General features: G+C 34.3%; 4 protein-coding genes across 4 annotated transcripts; 3 read left to right on the plus strand and 1 right to left on the minus strand.

The window, feature by feature from the left end:
- Window positions 1-593: 593 nt before the first annotated feature.
- Window positions 594-1,370, plus strand: LOC18095155 (pathogenesis-related protein 1). Its single transcript, XM_024582168.2, has one exon. The coding sequence runs from the start codon at window positions 650-652 to the stop codon at window positions 1,133-1,135; it is 486 nt and encodes a 161-aa protein (XP_024437936.2). The 5' UTR covers window positions 594-649; the 3' UTR covers window positions 1,136-1,370.
- A 4,296-nt stretch (window positions 1,371-5,666) lies between these two features.
- LOC7478680 (pathogenesis-related protein 1) lies at window positions 5,667-6,376 on the plus strand (the record flags this gene model as incomplete). Its single annotated transcript, XM_002300256.3, has 1 exon — window positions 5,667-6,376. A coding segment is annotated over one exon (612 nt), but the record flags the coding sequence as incomplete, so codon positions are not given.
- A 9,207-nt stretch (window positions 6,377-15,583) lies between these two features.
- On the plus strand, window positions 15,584-18,484 carry LOC7478679 (uncharacterized). Its single transcript, XM_002300254.4, has 2 exons — window positions 15,584-15,771; window positions 16,499-18,484. Exon 2 carries the CDS (start codon window positions 16,532-16,534, stop codon window positions 18,257-18,259), a length of 1,728 nt encoding a protein of 575 aa, XP_002300290.3. The 5' UTR covers window positions 15,584-15,771; window positions 16,499-16,531; the 3' UTR covers window positions 18,260-18,484.
- A 71-nt stretch (window positions 18,485-18,555) lies between these two features.
- Window positions 18,556-20,703, minus strand: LOC7478678 (uncharacterized). The gene is made up of 2 exons (XM_002298760.4): window positions 19,967-20,703; window positions 18,556-19,441 (listed from the first exon to the last, which is right to left on the minus strand). The coding sequence occupies exons 1-2, from the start codon at window positions 20,581-20,583 to the stop codon at window positions 18,715-18,717; spliced, it is 1,344 nt and encodes a 447-aa protein (XP_002298796.3). The 5' UTR covers window positions 20,584-20,703; the 3' UTR covers window positions 18,556-18,714.
- Window positions 20,704-24,425: the final 3,722 nt, after the last annotated feature.

Consider the following 24,425-nt stretch of genomic DNA (forward strand, 5'->3'; position numbering starts at 1 on the left):
TTCTGTATACGCTTTAGACTGCCATCCCAGTTTTTAATCATTGCCCGATATGGAGATTAGAGAAAATTCTTTAGCAATTGCTTGTCTCATTGCCTTAGCCTTACTATTCCCTCTTTCCCGTTCTCAAGACTACATTAATGCTCACAATGCTGCTCGTGCAGAGGTTGGTGTTGGACCTCCGAGTTGGGACGATAATGTGGCAGCATATGCACAAAACTATACGAATGCACTATTGAGTGATTGCAGAATCGCACTCTCTCGTGGGCCTTAGGCACTATCATATGATTTCCCAGTCAAGATAAGAAGATTGCATGGACAGCCATGACTTGGATTCCATGCTGATTGACGATATCAGAGGACCGCGATTCTCGGCCCGAGCTTATCTAATTCCAATCGGCTTCATTCATTAATTCCAACCGCTGTTTAATAAAATATTTATTTAATATATTTTAAAATAAAAAACATTTTGAAAAACAATTATTACCAAAATATATATATATATATATGAAAAAAGAAAGTTTCTTACATTTGGCAATGATGATCTCATTAAAACAATTTTCCCCGGACCCTATACATACATGCGTCCACTCTTTTTCATTCATAACAAAACTATTTCACATCCCGCTTTGAAAAAAAAAAAAAAAACGACATGGAAATCTCCAAGAATTCACTAGCAATTGCTTTTCTTATTTCCTTAGCTATAATAATCCCTCTATCCCTTGCCCAAGACTCCCCACAAGACTACCTCAATGCCCACGCAAATGCTCGTGCACAGGTAGGTGTTGGAAATAATGTATGGGACAATAATGTGGCAGCTTATGCAAGTGACTATGTTAAACGGCTCACGGGCGATTGCAGACTTGTGCATTCTGGTGGGCCTTATGGCGAGAACCTTGCATGGAGTAGTGGTGATCTTACAGGCAGCGATGCGGTGAAATTGTGGGTTGATGAGAAATCAAATTATGATTACAACTCCGATTCATGTGTTGGTGGAGAATGCAGGCATTATACTCAGGTGATTTGGCGCAACTCGTTTCGTTTAGGTTGTGCTAAAGCAAGGTGCAGCAATGGGGGTACACTCATCAGTTGCAACTATGCTCCCTCTGGCAACTTCGTTAACGAGCGCCCTTACTAGAGCTGTGACTCTAGGGTTTGGTATGCAGGAATGCGTGCGTTATAAATAAGCCAGGTCATTTGGCCAATAATCAATTTATTTGACATTGTTTTTTATATAAGTTGGTAGAGACATATTGATTCTGAATATATTAAAGAGGGGATATAAAGCTTATATCCGTCTCTTCTATCAGTTTTGTACTAGTTTGAACTTGTAATTTTATTTATATGAAGTCAAATTTCTTTTTTTTTTTAAAGATTTTCTATTTTGGTTCTTTCGTTAATATTTTTTAGAAATGTTAAATCCTACAAAAAGAGTTTATGTCAGAATCTCAAACAACTATTATGATTATCTCTGAACATAATTAAATTTGTTATTAAGGCATCATGATCCTGTCCTTGAGGCTGGGCTGATGGTAAGTGTTGAACAAGTATCCATATGAGTTGGTTTCGTTCCTTCAGTGTTGATTTATATTCATAGCTAAAATGAATTCATAACGGAGTGAGAGTAGCATTTCCTCTGTATAAAAAGCTGGTGGTGGGTACCCTTTACACAAGTATCCATACCCATTTTTCATTTTTCTTCATAATTAATATTTCTAGAGTTCATCTACTTCATCTTTCCTGTTAATGCAGACCTTCCAAGCATTCTTGGTGACAATTTGATCGAGAAAACCTGCAAGCAGACACCCTATTACGATCTTTTTTGTTTGGTCTCTCATACCAAATCTTCACAGATGTTAAAGGCCTAGCCAAGAGAATGATTCGCACCATCAACGCTAGGGCATGCAAGCCACACACTACACCGCTGCTTGATCATGAATATAAAGACGACACAAATATGAAACAAGCCTTACAATCTTGTGCTGATCAATACGATGCTATAATAAAGGGAGACATTCCACTGTCTCTAAAAGCTTTGCGTTCGGGTGACTACAAATTTTCTGAACGAGGCACAATGGATGCTGCTGTTGAGGCCGGGCCATGTGAAAAAGAATTCACAACCAGATGCAGGTCGCCCCTTTCTGATATGAATAGAGTTGTGCATGATGTCTCCGTCGTGGCTGCATCCATTGTTAAGACGATGATAACATCTTAATTTCTCTGCTCTGCTAAGGAAATTGAAATAATTTTTCTCTCTTATGCTGCCAATCAACTAGGTTTAGTTTAGTTCTTATCTTGGTATTTTATGTACCTAATAAATTCGTATTTTGGAAGGATAATGAAAGAATTTTTGTTTTCTTGTTTTTCCCACTCCTTTTAGACGTAGGCAGAAGAGCATAAAATCAAAGTAATTGCTGTGTTCATTGTGTAGAACTTTGATTTATGCTCGATTCAATTTACAAAGAAGCACAAAGGCCCTATAGTACATATAACGCACAGACCCATTTCGCAGTGTTAGCCCATACAGCTAGCAAGCTAGAGCATTAGGGTAATGTCTGAAAACTAAAACATTAAGCCCACAAGCTAGAGCCCACCAACCTAGAAATCAGCTAAACTTATTTCAAAATTCATGGCCCTCTTTTTTTTTAATAATACGTTTTGTTTTCGTTTTGATTTGGAAAATAGTAGTAATGGCTCGGCATTTGATATAAGAATTATCACAAATTATCACATGTATCTTATAGTTAGAAACTACCTAGCTACCCGTATTATGCCGTTGGCTATTTTTTTTTATATATAAAAAATATTAAAAATTCAAGAGTGTTTGGTCTGGTTGTAACGCCGGATTCAAGAATGTCAAGTTTGGCTGCAACACCAGACCCAACAATAATATTTATAATATTAATAATAATATTTAACTTGTCTATCTAAATTCTTATATTTTTTAATTTTTTTTAAATGATGGTTTTTCTTCCATAGTAATAATAGTATTTTTTAAATTTATTAATGATAATAATAAAAATAATAATTTTTATTTTTATTTTCAAATTTATTAATTATTTTATTAATAATATTAATTATAATACAAATAATAATATTTTTTATATTAATACTTTTAATTATATTAAAAATATCAATATTTATAATACAAATAATAATATTTAGAAATCTATGACCTAAGAACCTTGGATCCTGACGCCGGACCCATTAATCTTAAGTCCTAACGCCAGACCCAAGAGAATTAGGTCTTGACGCGGAACCAAGAGAATTAGGTCTTGACGTCGGACCCATTAACCTTGGGTCCGGACACAGGACCCATTAGCCTTGGGTTCGGATGCCGAACCCAAGAGAATTGGGTCTTGACGCACGACCGATTACCCTTGGGTCCTGAAGCCGGACCCAAGAGAATTGGGTCCTAAAGTAGGTCCCATTAGGCTTGAGTCCTGACACCGAACTTGAGAGAATGGGGTCAACGTCGAACCCAAGATATTTTGGTCCTAACAATGGACCTATTATCAATGGTTCTAAACGTAGGACCCAAGAGAATTGGATCCATGCAGGACCCATTAGCCTTGGGTCCTAACCCTGGACCCAAGAGAATTGGGTCCGAAAACGGACGCATTACTATGGGTCCGAACACCGGACCCCAATACCTTACGTTAGGCTAGGCTGCAAGACCCAAGTGATTTTAGAATGCGCTTGTGCCACACCCAAGTAAAGTAAGTTGGTTAGACGTCCCTTTCCAGCCCCACTTAGGGGATGCCTGACCCAAGTTAATAATAATAATAATTGATTTTACCCTTAAAATCAAATATATATATATATTTTTATAGTAATAATATTTTTTTTAATTTTAATAATATTAATTAATTTTATAATATTTAACTCGTCTGCCCAAGTTCTTATATTTTTTAATCTTTTTAAAAAAATTATGGTTTTTCTTCGATGGTAATAATAGTTTTTTAAAAAAATTTACTAATGACGACGACGACGGCAACAACAACAATAATAATTCTTAATGTTACCCTTCGAATCAAATCTATTATTGTTTTTCAATATTAATAATATTTTTTATAAATTTATTAATTATTATATTAATAATATTAATTATAATCAAAATAATAATATTTATAAGAAAAATAATGGTATTTTTAATATTAATAATATTAATTATAATAAAAATCATAATATTTATAACACAAATAATAATATTTTTAATATTAATAAAAATAATAAAAATATTTATAATACAAATAATAATATTCATCATATTAATAATAATAATATTAAACTTGTTTGGCCCTAGTTTTTATAGCAATAGCTTTTTTAAAAAAAATTATTAACAATAACAACAACAACAACAACAATAATTGTTATTTTATTTTTTTCTCTGCAGGGTCTGCAGACCCAGCCGCACGGGTCTGCAACCCCCGAGGGGGTCTGGAGACCCCAGGTGCGGGTCAGAAGAGACCCAAGCATGCAAGCCCGCACCCGGCATGCGGTTTTGCAAACCCAAGCAAGCGGGTCTGCAGCCCTAGGCGCGCGGACCTGCAGACCCGCTCACCTGGATCTGCAGCCAGGCGTGGGTCTGGTCCTAGCGCTTAGGACATGGCAGCCCCAGCACCAGGTGTCTACGCTCTTGGACCTGCAGCCCATCATGCCTCACCAAAATTTGCCCTGACCGTTTTCTCCCAAATCATCATTTCAATGCCAAATGCATACGAATGTAAAGACAACCCACCCTCCTCCTATAGTTTTTACAATTCTCTGTAGCAAGAACACCTTTATCATTACACTGCTTTAATTCATAATGTTTTGTATCTAGGTAAACAGTAACAAGGACACTGAGCTCTTTTAATATATTGTATAATGTTAATATCTCTAGCATTATTTTTTGCTTGTGTCAATTCGTTGTTTTTTTTTTTATTTGAAGAAACAAAGACAACAAAAAAACAAATAAGGATTTTTATTAAGAATTTAAATATCTATTAAATTTAAAGTGTATTTTGCAAAGTAATGCATTAAAATAATATTATTTTTTTTAGTTTTTAAAAATTATTTTTGATATTAATACATCAAAACGATATGAAAATATCAAAAAATATTAATTTAAAATAAAAAATAAAAAAAATTATTATTTTAAAATTATTTTTAAAATGCAAAAACAATCATGCTCTTTTGTAAATATCTCATATGAGTGCACTGTACATATCCGTACGTCTTCTTAGAAGCATGGGAATTAAAAATATGCAGAATTTTTAATTTAATGTAATTATATAGATAAGGACGAAATAAGTTATGAAGAAAAGGTAAAAGCAAGTTGAACTTGAATAAAGCGGCCTTCGGTGAAACATCTTTTAAAAGCTCTCTTTTAATTGAATGAGGATAAGCAGCCACCTTATTTTCCTGTTAAGAACGCCATCTGATCAAGTTGAGCTTGGAAAAATAGAGTCTATCAAATAATCAACTCATGGTGGGTCAGTCTATGAGCACATTGAGCATGGAGCCTTACCTAACGGTGGCGGCTTGCCTAGAGGTGGCGGCCATTGTTGATTTTTATATATTATCGAAGATGACTTTCTACTGGCATACTTTAATCCAAATTACTTTTAAATATTTCCCACTAGCTACTAATCCATAATTCTTCTCTTGCAGGATGATGTTGATGAACTTTAAACATTAAGTGGGAAATCCCTATATATACCTACATAAATGCTCTTTCCTATTCATCAACATTAGCCCCAAGTGCTTACTCCTCTTCCTCCAGGAGAATCAGCATGAAGATGAGTAAGATTGCCCTAGCAATTATCTCTCTAGTAAGTCTAGCCACAGTGCACCACGCACATGCCCAGGACTCCCCGCAAGACTTCCTCAATGCTCACAATGCTGCCCGTGCATCGGTGGGCGTAGGGCCCATGAGATGGGACGATAAAGTGGCTGCTTTTGCACGAAGCTACATCAATGGACTAAGGGACGGTTGCAGAATGGTGCACTCCGGGGGTCCTTATGGTGAAAACCTTGCATGGGGCAGCCCTGACCTTGCCGGCACGGGTGCTGTGAAAATGTGGGTGGATGAGAGGGCAAACTATGACTACAACTCGAATTCCTGTGTTGGTGGGCAGTGCTTGCATTACACTCAGGTAGTTTGGCGCAACTCGGTTCGTCTAGGATGTGCTAAGGTGAGGTGCAATAATGGCGCCGGCACACTCATCAGTTGCAACTATGACCCCCCAGGCAACTATAACGATCAACGTCCTTTTGAATTTATATCTAGCTCTTAGTAAAATCTCCAAGCTACCATGAGTACTGTTGATGTGATATGAATAAGCCTGTCATTGACAGATTGTAATAAAATATTGGAGTTTTTTTTTTTTTTTAATTCTGTTGGGTTGGCAATCTTTCACCTAATCGCTAAATTCAGCAAAGACTGGATAAAGTAGGATCTTTCAAAAACATTTCTTTTCACGCACAAAGAAATCAAGGAGATCACCATGATGCCACCTAAAACAAACAAGCAATCAGCCATCAGCCATTCACATAAAGACACCAATTTTGGACGCAGAGTGACTTATATAAATCCGAGAAATTCCAATTCCTATAACTTTCCATCCCATTATTCACTTCCACATATCCTTAACCATCATATTCATAAGTAAGAAACTTATATATACATATAAAAAAAGTTTAATTGAGAACAGAAATTGGGTATCCCTTTGTGAGTCTCTTTTACATACAAGAACAGGTGTGGATTCTCTGTGTGTGTGTGTGTGTGAGAGAGAGAGAGAGAGAGAGAGTGAGTGAATACCATTGGATGAGGTTGCGGAGGAATATTTCTGAGCGCTCAAAATGCAAAGGTTCTTTGCTTGAACTGCCCATCCCTCCTATCTTTCTCAGTTAACTGTGCTGCCGGCGGAGTTCAGTAAAAGCAGGGAGACCATCTCGCTGAGTTCTCTGCCAAGAGCCCAGAAGGACCAAAGAGTCTTTCTATTTACAACGATTAAAAATTATAACATCCCATTGCCTTAAGAAATTGAAAATCAAGGCCTAAGTATAGGGTTTTACAATATTTTCTTCATTCCATAAAAGGGCAGACCAAGTTGAGCGTATCATAGCATTATTGTAATGACATTTTGTTATTTTAAAGCGCAATCAAGTTGCTTGCGCTATGCACAGCTTTGAAGATGATTTTTCCTCTGTTTCTGAGTTGTGAAATTAAGATAATGTTTTGTCTCGAATGACTTTTCCTGCCTAGCAGCAGCAGTACTAAAATATCTTTTTCACAGAATATTTCGCTGTCTTCATGATTGATATACATTTCAACCATTTCTTTTTCTTTCCTTTTCTCTTTTTTATTCTCATTGTAATTTACGAGAAGAAAGAAGAAAGAGGAGACAAAACAAACAAATAAATAAATAAAGAGACACCAGAGGATTGGATTGGATTGGATTCATCTTATAAAAATTAATAATGTTATAATTGATTTTTTAAAGTGTTTTTTGGGGTTTCTTTATTTATTTTTTATTTTTTTCATCTCTACTCTTTTCTGGTTAAAATTTATATAGTTGAATTCATAATTCTTTTAAAATGTTGCATTTCAAATAGAGACAAGCTTGGATATCATGTTCTCTAATTGCGACATATATAAATTATGTCATTTCACTAATTTTTTTCGAGCTTTATTATTTTACTATTTTTAAAAAAATAATAATAAATAAAAATATCTCTAATAATCCAGATTGCAAATTCAACACGTATGCTTGGTCTAAGCCCTGTTTGTTTGTTGGAAAGTAGTTTTTTTTATAAAAAAAAATAATTCTGGAAAGTGAAATATTTTTTTATATTTAGCAATGTTATAGAAAATGAGTTGAAAAATATTTTTTCATATTTGACTATGCAATGAAAAATAAGCTAAAAATAACTTATAATGTTTTAATTTTTTTCAAGTTTGTTAAAATTGGGACAAAATCCAACATATGAAAAGGTTAAATGAAGATTAAATTGAAAAACTAAATTTTAAAGGTTTTGGCATTTTAACCCCGTTTAAATCAAATCATTTTTTATTTTCTTTCTAAGAAGTTATCTCAGTTTCATGACCTGGCTCACGGGTCCTTTAATATTAGATTTAATTTTTATTGGGTTATCTCTATTTCATGATCCGGATTACGAGTTTATCGAGTTAACCCAATTGACGTAGTTTTTTTTCTCTTTTTAATTATATTTTTTCAATTTCATCATTTGATATTGTGTTTGATTGAGAATCAGGCTTCATGATTTGTTTCAATTGGCTTTTTATTTGGTTATCCTGATCTTCTTACCCAAGTTTGACATGTTAGCTCAGGTCGTTTTTTTAGATCTCTTTTTAATTATTATTTTTTTTCAATTTAATTCTTTAACATTGGGTTGATTGAAAATTAGTTAGGTTTAATAATTTGTTTTGATTTGTTTTATATTGGGTTATCATAGTCTCATAATTCGGATCGCAAATTTAACATGTTAACCCAAGTTGACCAAAGTTAATCCAATATGTTATTATCTTAATATTAGAAAAAGATGTTATCTTGAAATATTTTTAGTCAAATTATGTTTTTACGAATTGAATAAGTTACTTTTATACCTATATCAATCTTTACACTGTAAAAATAAAATCATTAAAAAAAACATTAAAAATATTTAAACTTTTTTTTTATATTCAGAAAAAATTTAACCTGAATTGCAACGTTACGTGGGTCAAATATCTAGTTTTGTATATTTCTTGCATGTTCGCTGATAATCACAGGTCCGCTTGTCTATTTCTTGCATGTTCGCTGATAATCACTGGTCCGCTTGTCTATTTCTTGCATGTTCGCTGATAATCACTGGTCCGCTTGGCATGATTTGGCTACAGCCAGATTACATCAGAGATATGAAATGATAGAACGACGCAGGACTGTGCATCAAAGAAGTGGCTTAAACTATTCAAAGGAGAAAAATCATTTCTATTTATCTGGGAACAAAATTACAAAAGCGATTTATTTCTCCTGTCCAAGGTCAGGCCTCGATCCTACAAACTAACTAAAATCTACCAATTCTTGATAATCCACAACTATATATCATCAGTTCAGTATCTTTTCTATCTCAATGAAAGACTCCGTCTCCTCTGGACTTGGAGACATGAATTTCTTTTTCCCCAAGCAGAGAGGAAATGAGTTACTGTGATGCATGAAATTACCTTTTACACAAACATAACATAATAGCTACTGGAATTGCTGGAACTCTGTTTCGCATGTAATAGCAAGTCTGAATCTCATATATTTCACAAATCAATGACCATGGATGGATGCTAGTAATACAGCAAGAGAAAAAAAGAGAGCCTCGAATAGCATATCGAACCAGCAATGCATGGAGAAAAACAAGTAAAATCCAGCAAAGGAGAATACAAGACAAGTCCAATTCAATAGAAGCAATTTACTGGAAACATGCATTTATAAAACAAAACCAATTAATCTTAAGAAAATTTAACCTGAAGGAAGTGTCGGGAGGATAGTGAACAGACTAGAGAGCACATGTAAAACACAAGCTGCTCATGAGGCCATATAAAAAAACGAGTCATAATCAAATCCAACCTGAAGAATCTTGTGAGTCTCTGACAAACACTATCTAAGCATTGGTCATATGGTCATGAAGAATTGATCATCCGTCACCATCACCATCTCTCACTGTCCCACTAAAACTGATATGTCCATTGCTTTCTAACCCTTTCTTCACTTCCACAGTTCGTCCATGCCAAAAAGATCAGAATTTTGTGCATCAGTATCAAACTCAAGTACCGGCTTGTCTCCTTGAGTGGCCCTCTCAAAAGTCCCAGCGAAGACTTTGTCAGGCCTGAACCGATCAGTTTTCGGGATATTAATTAACTGCTCGTCTTGGACCAATGGGCGCGCTCTCTGAGCAAGTGCACGCAATTCCTGGTCTCTCCTTTCCTTCTCCTTTACCATAATCTCATTATGCAATTTTGTCTCATAGCAACATAAAGTACCTCGGCTAAGTTATTGAAATTAGGACTAATTCTTGCAAACCATTACCATAAGCTGTCAGACGTTTGGCTTACCCCTGGAATTCTTCCATTTAGAGATGGAAGGTGGGATTTTCCAGTCCTGTATATTATTCACCTTGACAGGCCGAGAAGGGGACTGGATTACAGGCACAGGTTTCATACCTGACGCCTTCGGCCCTCTTATGTTTGAACTTGGCAGGTCAAATGGAACTATTGGCATCTCTACCATTCTCATGAATCTTTCTTTTGCACCTGATGATGGTTTGCGCTTGATATAACGTGGTTCACAGTTAAGCGACAGTGGTATAGTTCTTAGCTTAACATTCACAATCTTTGCAAATGTAGCCTTTATCTTTTGCAAATCACCATCATCAAACAGACCAGACTCCATGTACAGTCCTAAAAGACAATAAGGATGATAGGACTTCAGTCCAGTCCTATACGCAGCAATTAAGGATGCAGGATCTTTTATGGGTACGTACGCAACGCATAAAAGACAATATTGCAAAAGAAAATTTGGGTTGATCAAATTAATCAAAACAGTGATAGATATTTGCAAGGGTTGCTCGAGTATTTGTAGAGGAGATTCGAACGAGTCCATGTACAACTCAGAATCCCTAACCAACTAAATCCCTAGCTGATTCAGTCCTGATAGGACTTCAGCCCAGTCCTATACGCAGCAATTAAGGATGCAGAATCTTTTATGGGTACGCAACGCTGCATTAACCTGGGCTTCTCCTTTGTAGTCTTAGGGCTTTGCCGCTAAGTTCATTTTTATATTTTAAAAGTATTTTTAAAATACTTTTAAGTTTCTTTTGGGGTGAGGCGGTGAGACAATATAGCAGGTTTAGTTACTGTTTATTTTTATATTTTAAAAGTATTTTAAAAAAAATTTAATTTTTTTTATTTACTTTAAATTTATATTTTTTGTGTTTTTAGATCATTTTGATGTGTTGATGTGAAAAATAATTTTTAAAAAATAAAAAAATATTATTTTAATGAGTGAAAAGAACTTTGAAAAATAATTTTAATCTCACTCACTACCGGAAATATTTGAAAAGGATAAGCAAAATTATGGATTTTCTCATTTATTTTTTCCTGCCTTTCCAAATTCCAACAGTCCAATGGCTAATCACTTGATGCTAAACAGATGGATGTGAACTTGAAATAAATATTCAAAAAACAATTCTGGATAAACAGTTGTAGTTTATCTTAATGAACAACATGTAATCCAATCCACCCATCTTGCACCTTAGAGATATGTGCGTGTATATATTATTCAATTAATATGAAAATATTTTATTATTTTTATCATCATATATGTTCCCCTAAGTGATTTATAATTTTTTATATATATAATTAGAGTTTTTTTTTAGAAAATAGATATTTTTTAGTTGATTTTATATTTTTCAATTTTTTTATTCAATATTGTTATGCTTTTAAATTTTTCTATTAAAAGAAAATAATTTTCCTAGTTTATTTTTTCTATTCAATATTACTAGGATTTTTTTATTTTTTTCTATATAAATGATTGAAATAGCCTTTTGGCAAGCGGGAACTTTGATGAATAAAAATGGAATATTTTGGGTGTTTCTCCATAATTATGATTTTCTTGATCTTTAAAGGTTTTGACTTGTAATAATTTCTATTGTTCTTCGCTCATATCTGCGCCAATTAGAATCAAAACTTAATGATTCTTGGTGATTTTAGTTGGAGGACATAAAGGACGTGTATTAGAGCTCATTGATTCCTAATGGTTAGTTGTTGTGTGTTGTTAAATAAACATGGTTGGATAGATCACAAAACAGGACATGGTTATGTAGAAAGAGGATGAAAGAGGTTTCTTCTTGTCAAAAAGATCTTCTGAAACAACACACAACAACTAACCATTAGAAATTATGATGGACAGGCCTGTATAAAAGTGTTGTATTAGATATCTATGATGGGGTGGTTTGCACAAAAGTGTTGTGTTAGGGACCCTTGATAAGGTAACTTGTAAAAAGATGTTAGGGACTTGCGATAAAGTAGACCACATGTAAAAAGATGTTTGTGGTGGATGACAGTTTATGAATGAGATTTGAATTTGATGGTGAGTTTCTTCCAACCTAAAAAGACTCATGCATGATTTTTTTAGGAAAAAAGATGTTTTTTTTTTAATTTTATATTTAAAAGGAATAGCTTTCCTAGTTTATTTTTCCTATTCAGTGTTACTAAGGGTTTCTAGTTTTTTTCTATATAAATGGTTGGAATAGCCTTTTGGCAAATTGAGGCTTGGATGAATAAAAATAGAATATTTTGGGTGTCTTTCCATAGTTATGATGTTCTTGGTCTTTGAAGGTTGTGATTTATAACAAACATCATTATCCTTCGCTCATGTCTACATGAGTTGGTATCAGAGCCTGAAGGTTCCTAGTAGTTTTGGTTAGAGATTATAGAGAATGTGTATCAGAGCTCACTAATTTCTAATAGTTAATTCTTTGTAGTTGTTGAATCAATATGGTTGTAATATGTCACAAAACATGATATGTTTGTGTAGAAAAGGGATGAAGAGGTTTTCTCTTCGTAAAAAGACATCTTAGAACCATAATTATTAAACTCGACCCGATGGCTGGACCGGTCCAGGTAAGGCAAAAGATCGGGATGAGCAAAAACCCAACAAAACCCGGTTGACCCGTAATCCCGGGCGACCCAGAAAAACCCGGTTGAGTAGGTGATTAATTCTTTTCAAAGTTCACTATATAAATACTAGAAGAATATTTTATTTTTTCAATGTGTGATTTGAAACCCTTTAGTATATATACTCTATGTTCACAAGAAAAAAGTTGTGTTTTTTCAATGTGTGATAAAAAAAATTTTTGGTTTAAATACTTCAACTAAAGGATAACATAGTATCTTTTTAATATGGGATAAAAAACCTTTTGAAATAATATTTTAAACTTCATTATTTATAACACATATAACATATATTCACATAAATTATTTCTTAATTTTTTCATATGAAATATTAAATTTTAAATATTTTTTTAATTTTTCCAGGTTGATTCAGGTTGACCCGGGTCAACCCGTGTAACTCGGGGCCCGGCTCCTTGGCCGGTTCAACCCCCGGGTCGGGTCTGATAACTATGCTTAGAACTAGTGTGTTATTTGTTTTTATTAGTGGTTGTTATTTAAAATCTTGATGGTGAGATCCATAATGAAACAACCCACACAAAAGTGATGTATTAAAAATCCATGATGAGGTGACCTTGTACAAAGGTGTTTTGTTAGGGACATATAAGGAGGTGGTCTACACGAAGGTGCTAGAGAATCATGATGGAGTGGGCCACATATAAAAGGATGTTTGTGATGGATATGGTTTCTGACTGAGGTTTAAACTCGATGACAATTTTCTTCTAACTTAGAAAGACTAAAGCAAGAACTTTTTTAGAAAAATAAATATTTTTCTTAGTTAATTTTATATTTATCTTTCAATATTATTATGTTTTTTTTAAAAAAAATTCTTATTTAAAGGAAATAATTTTTCTATATTATTTTCTCTATTCAATATTATTATAGTTTTCTAGTTTTTTTATATAAAGGATTGAGATAGCCTTTTGGCAAGCAAAGACTTTGATGATTAAAAATTGAATATTTTAGGTGTCTCTTCGTAAATATAATGTACTTGCTCTTTGAAGGCTTTGATTTGTTACAAACGTCGTTATCCTTCGCTCCCGTCTGTGTCATCTGATATCATAGTCTAACAATACCTGGTGGTTTTTGTTGGAGGACTTAGAGGGTGTATAATAGAGCTCATCGATTCCTGGTGGTTAATTGTTATGTGTTATTGAATAAACATGATTGTAAGAGGTCACAAACAAAATGTGCTTGTATAAAAGGAGATGAAGAGGTTCCCTCTTGGAAAAAAAAACATCTAGGAATTAATGTGTTATTGATTTTTATATTAGTTGTTATTATTGAAAATTTTGGTGGTGGAATCTATGATGGAGCAACACGTACAAAAGAATCATATTAGGGATCCATGATAGGGCAACCCACATAAATATATTGTGTTATGGACTCATGATGAGATAATCTACACAAAGATGTTAGTGATCCACGATGGAGTGAACTATACAGAAAAAAATGTTCATAATGGATAATAATTTCTAACTAAGATTTGATTTCGAGAATGAGTTTTTTTTTTAACTTGAGAAGACTAATGCATTAATTTGATATTTTTCTATTAAATATTGTTATTTTTTTTATTTGAACAATTACTCCTTTAAAAATAGTATTTGGGCACTCCATTCTCTCCTTATATGGTTAAAAAAAAAATTGTCCCTCTATCAAAACCAAAGGTCATCGATTGATAAAACTAACCCTATAAAAGTTGTGATAAAGAAAAAGACGGACCTACTCCATTTAAAATCAAGCTCTTGATTCAACTTTCTTTTATAATATCCTGAATTAAACTAATCCAACATAATTTTCTTTGAAAAAAAAAACACAATTCAACATAAATCATACAAGATTCTCAACAAAATAAAAATAATGTAAAAAACGAGTTGCAATATAATTGCCATGTAATTTACTAGACAGAGTTTTTTTACCCTCCCTTGATTCGACCACCCTCCCCTTTGTCGCAGCGAGTGGAGCCGTCAGCGGAGTTTCCTAACCATAAAACATGAATCATGATTCTCGTTACTTTTTTATGCCTTAAATTGTAAAGTATGTTTTGGTCCTATAGTCTTATTAATATTCCGCTTCGAATCCTATTTTCTTAATTTTTTCAAAATCACCTCTCAAGTTTCCAAAACATCTAATAACGGCCTCCTGTTAAAGTTCCCCCCCCTAGATAGAAAGGCCATAAAGACAACCATGTAATAGATGGTCCAGTAATAAAAGCTTGGAAATAAAGAGTTTGCTCCTCCTGTGGTCTCAAGTTCGAGTCTTGTGGTTGCTAATATGATGGTCATTGGAGGCTTACATGGTCGTTAACTTCAGAACCCGTAGGATTAGTCGAGGTGCGCGCAAATTAACCCGGACATCCACACTAATAAAAAAAACAAAAAGGTCACAAAGACACTGAACAGAATAACAAAAAAAATTAACTAATATACAATTTCAAGCAACTGTTTCAATAATACAATAACAATATTTTATCTTTTATCTTTTATTTTATTTTTCTCTCATTTTGTTCTTATTCTTTCCTCGTAAACTTCAAACACTTAGACCAGGAGAAAACACTAATAAATTTTGGTAAGTTTTGTTATATAAAAAAAATAAAACCCAAAATTTTAATATAATAAATTACAATAAACCTGATATGTTAATTGTAATATATATATATATATATATATATATATATATATATATATAGTACAATAAAAAATACAGCTATATTAATTTTCATCAGTGGTAAAACAAAGATAGACCATTTTGAGAGGAAAAAAAGAGAGGTTGGAATAGAAAAGAAAGAAAGAACATCTCAATTAGAACAGTGTTTAAACTATATGGACCAAATGCATTTGTCCCTAACTCTAATCACCTATTTATCAGATCCCATCTGTACTTTACCAGTACCGAAGGCTCGAAAAAAGTATATAATAAGTTGGAATATAATATAAGTGAGGGAGAAGAAACTTGGGAAAAACTTCATGGCTTTATATCTTTTCATCTAGGCCATTTAATCCACTCAAACCGTATCTCCCACTTTTGCTGACACAATAAATTCTCTCTTGCCTCACGGTCTCCATTCCCAGGTACTTCATTGCTTAGTTTTAACTATTATTTTATTTTTATTCGGTAGCACTGCATTTGCAAGTAGCTTTGCACTGATTATGTTTCTAATTTTGCTGGATTTGTTTGCATTTGTAACTGTTAAGTGTTTTGGCTGATGGGTTTTGATTTTGAATGTTAATGGATTAGATTTTGGTTGCTGATTTGTGGGTTTTGCTTGTTGAAGGAGTTAGGTGCTGTTTTGTTTCTGGATTTTATTTTTCTGTTTAGGGTTTTCTAGGGGCTTTCACTTTGTTTTACTGAAATTATTTTGGATATGGTTAATGGTATTAAATGAATCAATAGCGAAGTAAAGAAATTTGTGTTATTTCCACTTGTTTTAACTGTTCTAGTCCTGGCATGGAAAATGGTTGACTGATCAAAGAATGGTGAAACATGTTTGTTGTCTCTTTTATTGTTTTTATCCCCTCTTCTGACTTCAATAGTCGATTCAAACAGAGCAGAGTGGCTCTTATGATTTGGGTTCCATAACCAAAATGATTTTTCTTGGGAGTTTTTTGAAGATTTGATTGATTGATAGTTCAAATTAAAGTAGGTCAAAACTTAACTATATCAAAATTAAATTTTGGAGTTGTAAAAAAGAACAAGCAACAATAACATTGGTAGATTGATTTCTTATTTTTATCGTACTGGTAAAGTATGTGGAGTAGATTTGGATTGTGACTGGTTTCTGACATACTATATGTTTAGGGAGGAGATCAGAGCTGTAAATTGGAGTTGATCATGATCAAGCGGTCACCAAGTAGAAACCCCAGATCCAAAGGAATCGAGGCAAAAAATGTTCTTCAGATTTGTTTGTTGCTTGGTGTCTGCTTCTGGTTGATCTACCAAGTCAAGCATTCCCATGACAAGAAGAAGGAGCTTCAAGGAAAAGATGCGAGTTTCTCTCAAAAAACACTAAGCCATGATGTGCTTCCGAAACTTGGGAGGAAAGACCCCCATCCTGGTTTGCAAGACAAAACTAGTGAGAAAAACGAGGAAGAAGAGGAAGAAGACACTGGAATGGACGAGGAAGGAAATAAGAAGGAAGAAAATAGGCATGAAAAAGAGGATGAAGAAGGAGGGCAAGAAGGGGGAGGAACCAAGGATGATGAGGTGGAAAGAGAAGAAGAACATATGCATGAAGAGGAAGAAATAGGAGAAGTAACTGATCATTTAGAGAAAGAAAAGGAAGAACAAATTGAGCATGAAGAAGATGAGCGAAATGAAGAGGCAGACAGTGAAGAAAACAACGATGAGGGCAGAGAAGTTGGAGATGATGAGGTAGATGAACGTGACCGAGAGAAAATAGAAGGAGAAGCTGACCCTGATGGTGAATTTATGGATGAAGAGAAAGAGAGGGAGGATGATGAAGGTGAGAAAAAGGAAAGCCAAGGCAATGAAGGCGGAGGAAAGGAAATTCAAGGTAATGAAGATGAAGACAGGGAAGTTCAAACAGACAATGAAACTCAATCAGAAGATCAGGATCATGATGGAGGTAAGAATTCCCATGTGGCCCGAGAGGAACATTACATGGCAGACGATGCTTCCAGTGCAGTGACTCATGATACCCAAATTAGAAGCACTGAACCGGAGAAGGAAGGTCTGGAGAAATCAAATGAGAACTTGGCAGCAGCTGATTTGCAACAAGAGAAGCATTCCATTAATGATAACCCTTTGGATGTTAATGGGGATAAAAACAACTCAACGTCTCAGCTTGAACAAGCTGAAAATGGCCATTCTTTGAATGCAACAACTGATGAAAAGAAAAACGATGAGACCACTCTGGCCAAGTCCGAGGATGAGTCACCTAACAACACAACAGTGACGGTGCTGTCCAGTGATCAATCAGTATCAAGCAATAAGTCGACAGAAGTGAGTTCAGAAGCTGGTGATAAGCAGGTCAGTGAAAACCTTGAAGTTCCCGGTACATCCCAGCAGAATGGAATGTTGAATGTCTCCGATTCAACTCAAATTCGAAATGCAACAGTTGATGGTCATGTTACTGGAGACGTAGCCAACCTACAAACCACTCAGTCGGAACAGGTTAATGATGGCATAATTTCTGAAGGTATCCAATCTGATTCTAACTCAAAACTCCTTGGTCAAACTGAGAACGCAAACTCATTTGGCAACGACTCCTCAAACTCTTCTAGTAATTCAGAGTCTGGTGGATCTGATAAGACCATTAAGAAGCCTGAAGTAATAGCTGCAGAAGATGTCAATTCTGGGTTTTCTTCTGGAACAAATGAGACAACAGAAGCCACTCATGATGAGAACTCTGGCACCATACATGAATCAGGTGGAACAGATGAAAACACCATTTCTTCTACCACGAATGAGACCGGAGATGCAGTCATTCATGACCCTAATGATTCTTCAATTGGCCAAGACGAGAGAGAGGCTCGCATAGATCTGGGTACGCTGCCAGATATAGGAGGGGTTGACAATGGAAATGTTGCAGAAGAGTGAGATTCCTCTGAAATGTCCCTGTGCTTGTGAGTGATGTAAAGTTTTAGTTACTTTTTCACTCTGTTTTGATTTTACACGTGGGAGGGCTTTAGGGTGTTTCCAGTTGGCTATGAAATATTTATCAATGTTTAGAGAATACGGCTTCAACTTTGCAGGCACGGTAAGATACAGACAGGACATCACGAATGGGTTTAATTGTATAATTTATCAAGCTTTTTCTCCTTAGATCTTGCTCGATGTGTCTGAATGGTTTGGTGACTAGACGTTAAAATGCCCATAGCACAAGAAAAATAAAATTAAAAGAATAAAGCCGTGCCTTGTCATTCCTCACTGTACAAAAAAATAATAATGCATAACATCCAGCTAAAAAACTGTTGTTAGTTATCTAATCCCTCTCAAACGACAAATCAATCTTCAAACAACCACCCCCCAAAAATAAAAAAAATAAAAACTAGTCAAACGTCAAAACTCTGACTCTGTCTCAACTCTTTCCTTAGCTTACGAGTAAAGGATTTACAAGCATCCACGCTTAGATCCACAGCTGCTGCTAATGCCACAAAGGCCGCCGCATCCTCTGTGCAATTCACGTGTTGCACCCCTATCTCCACCTCTGGCTTACTACTTTGGTCATTACCATTGTTGACACTTGATTGCATTACAAAACCTTTGTACACAAACGGGGAAAACAACCCAAACTCCGATCCAGACCACGATCCAGAACCCGGTCCAGACCCGAAATCACAACTAGAATGTGGACTGCTTACTGGGGTGCTAACACTATTTGTCGTGTCAATTGTAAACTTCCCTCCATTTTTAGCATTGATAACACAATTGACTAGTGGGGTGGTGGTAGGGGAGGCCGAAACAGAGTCATGTAGCAATTCAAAATGGTATCCTAAAGCATTGGCATTACGTTCACGCCATGCCTCCAGGCGGCCCCATGGTTTCCAAGTTCCTTGTGCTGGGTGAAGAATTAGCCACGCCCCGGGATTGGACCGACTAACATGGTTCGAACCCGGGGATGGTACAAATGGTGTCACCATTGATGCCATAGCAACAGGCGATCCAGATAGGTCATGGATCGTGATTGACCATCCTTTTCGCTCTTTTGCTGATGGGTCTTTATCAGCTTCAAGGGAGGGCAGCCAATTTCTTGATGGGGCTGGTTCTGTCATTGATGGCCTGTGCAACAACAATGTAAGCAATAAAAAATCATTCCCAACTTATAAACAACAATGATCACGAACAAGACAGCAAAATATTGACTAATGTAACAAAACTCAAGATCCAAATTCTAGAAACTTGAAATGTTCTTTATGCAAGGGACAGAAATTTATTCTGAGATAACCATTTACAGTTTGTAATCCACATCAAAACAAACAGAATCAAACAGCTTTTGCTAACATAGTTGCCGTCAAAACAAGGTTTTTGGGATTCGAAAAAGTCTTGAAGATTTCTAGTTTTCTAAGACTATATTTGCATATTTGACCATACATTCAACGATCCTTTCAGTCAGTTTATGTCTAATTTTCTACTTCTGAAAACAAAAACCAATTAAGTGATTCAATAATAATCAAGTTTCGTCCCCGGCAACAAAAGAAAAGAAAAATTACCCTCCCTGTTTTCCCTTGATAACTTTCTCATCAACCAAACACCAAAACAAGTTAATAAGAAAAACAGAAGGTAATGATGAATCAGAAAACTCACATAGAAACCAAATTACGATCTCCTGGATTCCTCAAGCTGAACTTGCAAGTGAAAACCGCCTGCCTAACACTCCCTTGCACCTGAAAAACCTGAGGACTACACTCAGGATCTCCACCAAACTGGAATGCATATCTAGGATCGGGCTCAACTCTAACACAAAAATAAAACTGTGTAGGTTCTCCTTTCTTGTTTTCTCCAATATCAATCCATTCATTATGCATAACACAAGGCCTAGACTCTGACTTTCTCATCTCTAAAGGCACAGTCACTCTCCCCAACATTTTCCCATCTTTCAATCCACAAGTAACCCCGTTGTCTCTAATGTACACCTCAATCTCCAAATTCTTGGGTTTCTTGCAAGACAAAAGATCATCAATCTGAGTCTTGTCAAGACTATAACACGCAGCTAAAGAACTCGATAAAGGATTGCCTTCTGGTTTTTGATTTTCTTGTTGTTTTTTATTGTTCACTAAAGGGATTGTAGCTTTTTGAGTAGGGAAATTCTTGAGCTTGATCTTGCAAAAACATTGTACACTTAACAAGGAAGGTTTCGAAGAGACGGGAAACTTGAGTGCTAAGTTACCAACAAGGATCCGTACAAAAGGGCACGGATCCATTTCTCCTTTGAAAGATTAATGGTTTCTGAAAATGTTGAGTGAAGTGGTTGTTTTTATTGCTGCAGCGTGAGAGAGAAGGGGAGGAATGGTGGGTTCTCAGGAGGGAAGATATATAAGAGTTGCCGACTAAAGAGAGATGCGGAGGAAACAGGCTGTAATTTTAACTAGCTGGTTTTTTTTTTTTTTTTTTGATGATAAGGGTCGTACATGATGAGGTCAAGCTCAGCACTCACAGCTGGGATCGAGCTCTTTAGTTTTTTTCAGCTAGGAGGTATATCGAGATGCATATATATTTATGGGATTTTTGTTGGTTTGATTTGAGGAAAGAATTACAGCTAGCTAGGAAGAAATTAATCATTAAGGAAAAGATATTCCAATGCGCTTAGATTATTTGGTTTCATTAGACTGTACACTCCTTATTGCAAGATATATATGATGAACGTTTTGATTTCTGGCTTAGGGAATAAAAATCTCAAATAATACTGTTCTTCATTTAATTTAATTTAACTTTTGATTTACATTTTATTAAGATGGTGTTTGAAAACTAGTTAAAATCATTTTTAAAAAAAATTTGAGATTTTTTATATTTAAAATTAATTATTTTATGTTTTCAGATTGTTTTGATATGCTGATATTAGAAATAATTTTAAAAAAATATAATATATATATATATATATATTAGTAAAAAAAAACATTTTAAAATATAATCATTATCATACTTAAAAAAAAAAAGTTGAATCGGTTGCGATTTTCCAATTTAGAAAGGGTTAAGGAAATTCTAGATATGCAAGGCTGTCATTTAAAATTATTTCCATGCTGCAATCAAACTTCATTCCAGCTTTCGCCGGAAAATTAAAATAAAAATTAAACTACTTGAACTATCAGTAAACTTTTTTTATCCTCATTTTTGTCAGGTTTGGCTTACTGAAAAATTAATGACGTGTGTATCTCAGGATGCGTGTCTCCTTCTACATGGTTCTGTAATGGCACACGCTGATAGAAGAATGGAAAACTAGAAAAAATAAATTAAGGATCTAAATCAAGAACAAAAACAAAAAAAGATTAGGGACTTTGATTAAAATTTAGAAAAAAACCTAACCAATTAGGGGGGAAAAAAGGCATCTCGCATGTTTTCTCTTAATTTAGGGTGGCAATCAAGATTGCTAATTGCGTTTATATGAATGTGACATGATATAAATTACGAGAAAATATGATTAATTAATATATTCAATGGTAGCGTTTTTATACAAGTGTTTTTATTATTATTAACATGGATGTCCGGATCAGTTTGCACGTAACTCGACTAATTCCATGATCTCTAAAATTAACGATCATATAAACCTCCAGTAATCATTATATTAGCAACCACAGGGTTTGAAATCTGAGATTACAGGAAAAACAAATCATTTAATTCCAAACTCTTACATGGATGGATATATATATATATATATATATATATATATATATATATATATATATGTTAATCAATGATGATGTGCTCGTATTAATCATTTTTCAAGTTTTTTATGGTGAATATTTTAAAGTCTCCGCCCTCCATCATCATGCAAACACAAACGTAAAGTCCAAAGAAACTAAAACCCGTCCAAGGTCTGAATTTGTAATAAAAAAAAAAAAAAAAAAAAAACCTTACAACATATAAAAACTTGATCATCTTTAGAATCCACCCAAAAAAATCAATTGATTATTTTAATTTCCCTGCGTATAATTAAAAGAGCATTTGAAAGTTTGATAAATGTTATTTTTAACTTAAAAATATATTAAAATAATATTTTTTAAAATTTTTAATAACAACTCATTAAAATATTTTTATAAATAATTTAAAATAAAAAAATATAAATTCAAACCTCATTCTAATCAGATTCTAAATAGCTATCTTACACGTATCATTACATAATTAAAACCTTGATTATACAAAGGATTGATGCGAGGACAGAGATCATCAAACGGAATATCAAAAGAATTATGAGTTGTCCATCATGAATCACTGACAGGGATTACAGTAATGAAGGGTGTATTATTACGTATCAAATGCAGAATAGATAAGGAAAATTATTATAGTGATGGTGGATGTATCTGATTATTACCCTGCAAGTCAGAAATGCAGTGGTGGCAATATGCTGGTGCGGTGAGCTGGCTCACACTGCGCAGCCCGTTCACTTAGTTACTAGATGCCAGCAAAGCGCATCTCTGTCAATAATTATTCCTTCTCTTTGTCGTTTTCCCTCTTCCTCTTACTACACGACAAAAACTCGCTCAGTAACTGTTTTTTATTCACTCGTAATGTTTTTAGCCCCTACCTATATAATTTTTATTCTAGGCAATCTTGCTCAGATACGTGACTCATCAATTGCACAGAAATTCATGCCAGATCTGCAATCTTAAATCAATTGCACAGAATTACATTAAAATAATTTTTTTTTTTTTTTACAATTTATTTTTAATATTAATACATTAAAAATATTTAAAAACAAAAAAAAATTAATTATTTATAAAAAAAAAATCACAGCTCTCGATCTCATTTAATGAAACAATTAAAACCCATGATTTCTTGTTTATAATTTGCTAACATAATAAATGATTTAATTTGTTAACTATAATTGATTTATGAAGTCATCAGACTAAATATTATTTATGCCTCTACACAGAAAGAAAGAGCCCGTCACAATTCATAAATGCAGGAGGGAAGCCAAGGCAAGGTTTTTTTTTTTTTTTTTTTCTCATCATCCAGTGCGATATTTGAGGGACATGTCGCATCAGAACTGGAGCACAGCTGTGGCCACTGAAGACTTGGGTCGGACGGTAGTTTGACCCCTACCTTACCCCCAACACAACAAAAAACTGGACAACCTTTGCTATGGGACCCACTAACAGTCATCTCTCCACTTACGTTGCCTGATTTTTTGTGGCCTTCAGTCCCTATCGAATCCACCTCCACTTCCCATTAGAGATTGATTTTTTTTAGCCTGTTTTTAGAAATATTTTTTATTTAAAAATATATTAAAATAATATTTTTTTAATTTTTAAAAATTATTTTTTGATATAGTGCATTTTAAAAACACAAAAAATATTAATTTGAAATAAAAAAAATCAATTCTTTTTAAAAACATTTTTAAAATACAAAAATAAATAGGAATTTTCTCCCTTTCCTTTCAACTTGTTTTTCTGTTCTTGTTTGTTGGGACATTGAATCTTTGAATTGCATCACACGTGCAATTCCTTTTGTGTTTCTAGTTCTTGCCTTGCCTTTACTTGGCCAAAAGAAAACGGTGGCACCACCTTGTGAAAGTGGTGGTTGAGAAGACAGATATTGACAAGCTATGATCAATACAAGATTATTCCCTGACGTGGCATGATTATTTAGGTGACACTGCTGAATAGGTCTTGATTTAGGTAACGTTTGGGAACGCGGCTGCGGCTGTGTTTCCAAAAATTTTTAATTTTTTTTTTCTAAAATTTAATATAATTTGTATGTTTTGGATCGTTTTGATGTCAAAAATAATTTTTAAAAAATGAAAAAAATATCATTGACATGTATTTTGGCACGAAAAATTATTTGAAAAGCAGCCGCAACCACACTACCAAACACGCTCTTAATGAATTCCTGACAGGATTATTAACGATGAAGAAAGCTCCAAGGCACAGAATTTATGGCTTGTGGGTGTGGCTTCTTCACAGGCAAGATAGGATACAAATCTCCCCTTCAATTGGGTCTTGTAGAGGTCCATTCAAAGCCGCCTGCCCTCTATATGCCCTTTCGTTCCTTTTTTTTACAATGAAAGAACATGTCTGGTTTTATTTTATTTTAATAGTCTTGAATCTTA

This window comes from Populus trichocarpa, chromosome 1 (assembly GCF_000002775.5).
Source record: "Populus trichocarpa isolate Nisqually-1 chromosome 1, P.trichocarpa_v4.1, whole genome shotgun sequence".
Lineage (NCBI taxonomy): Eukaryota > Viridiplantae > Streptophyta > Magnoliopsida > Malpighiales > Salicaceae > Populus > Populus trichocarpa.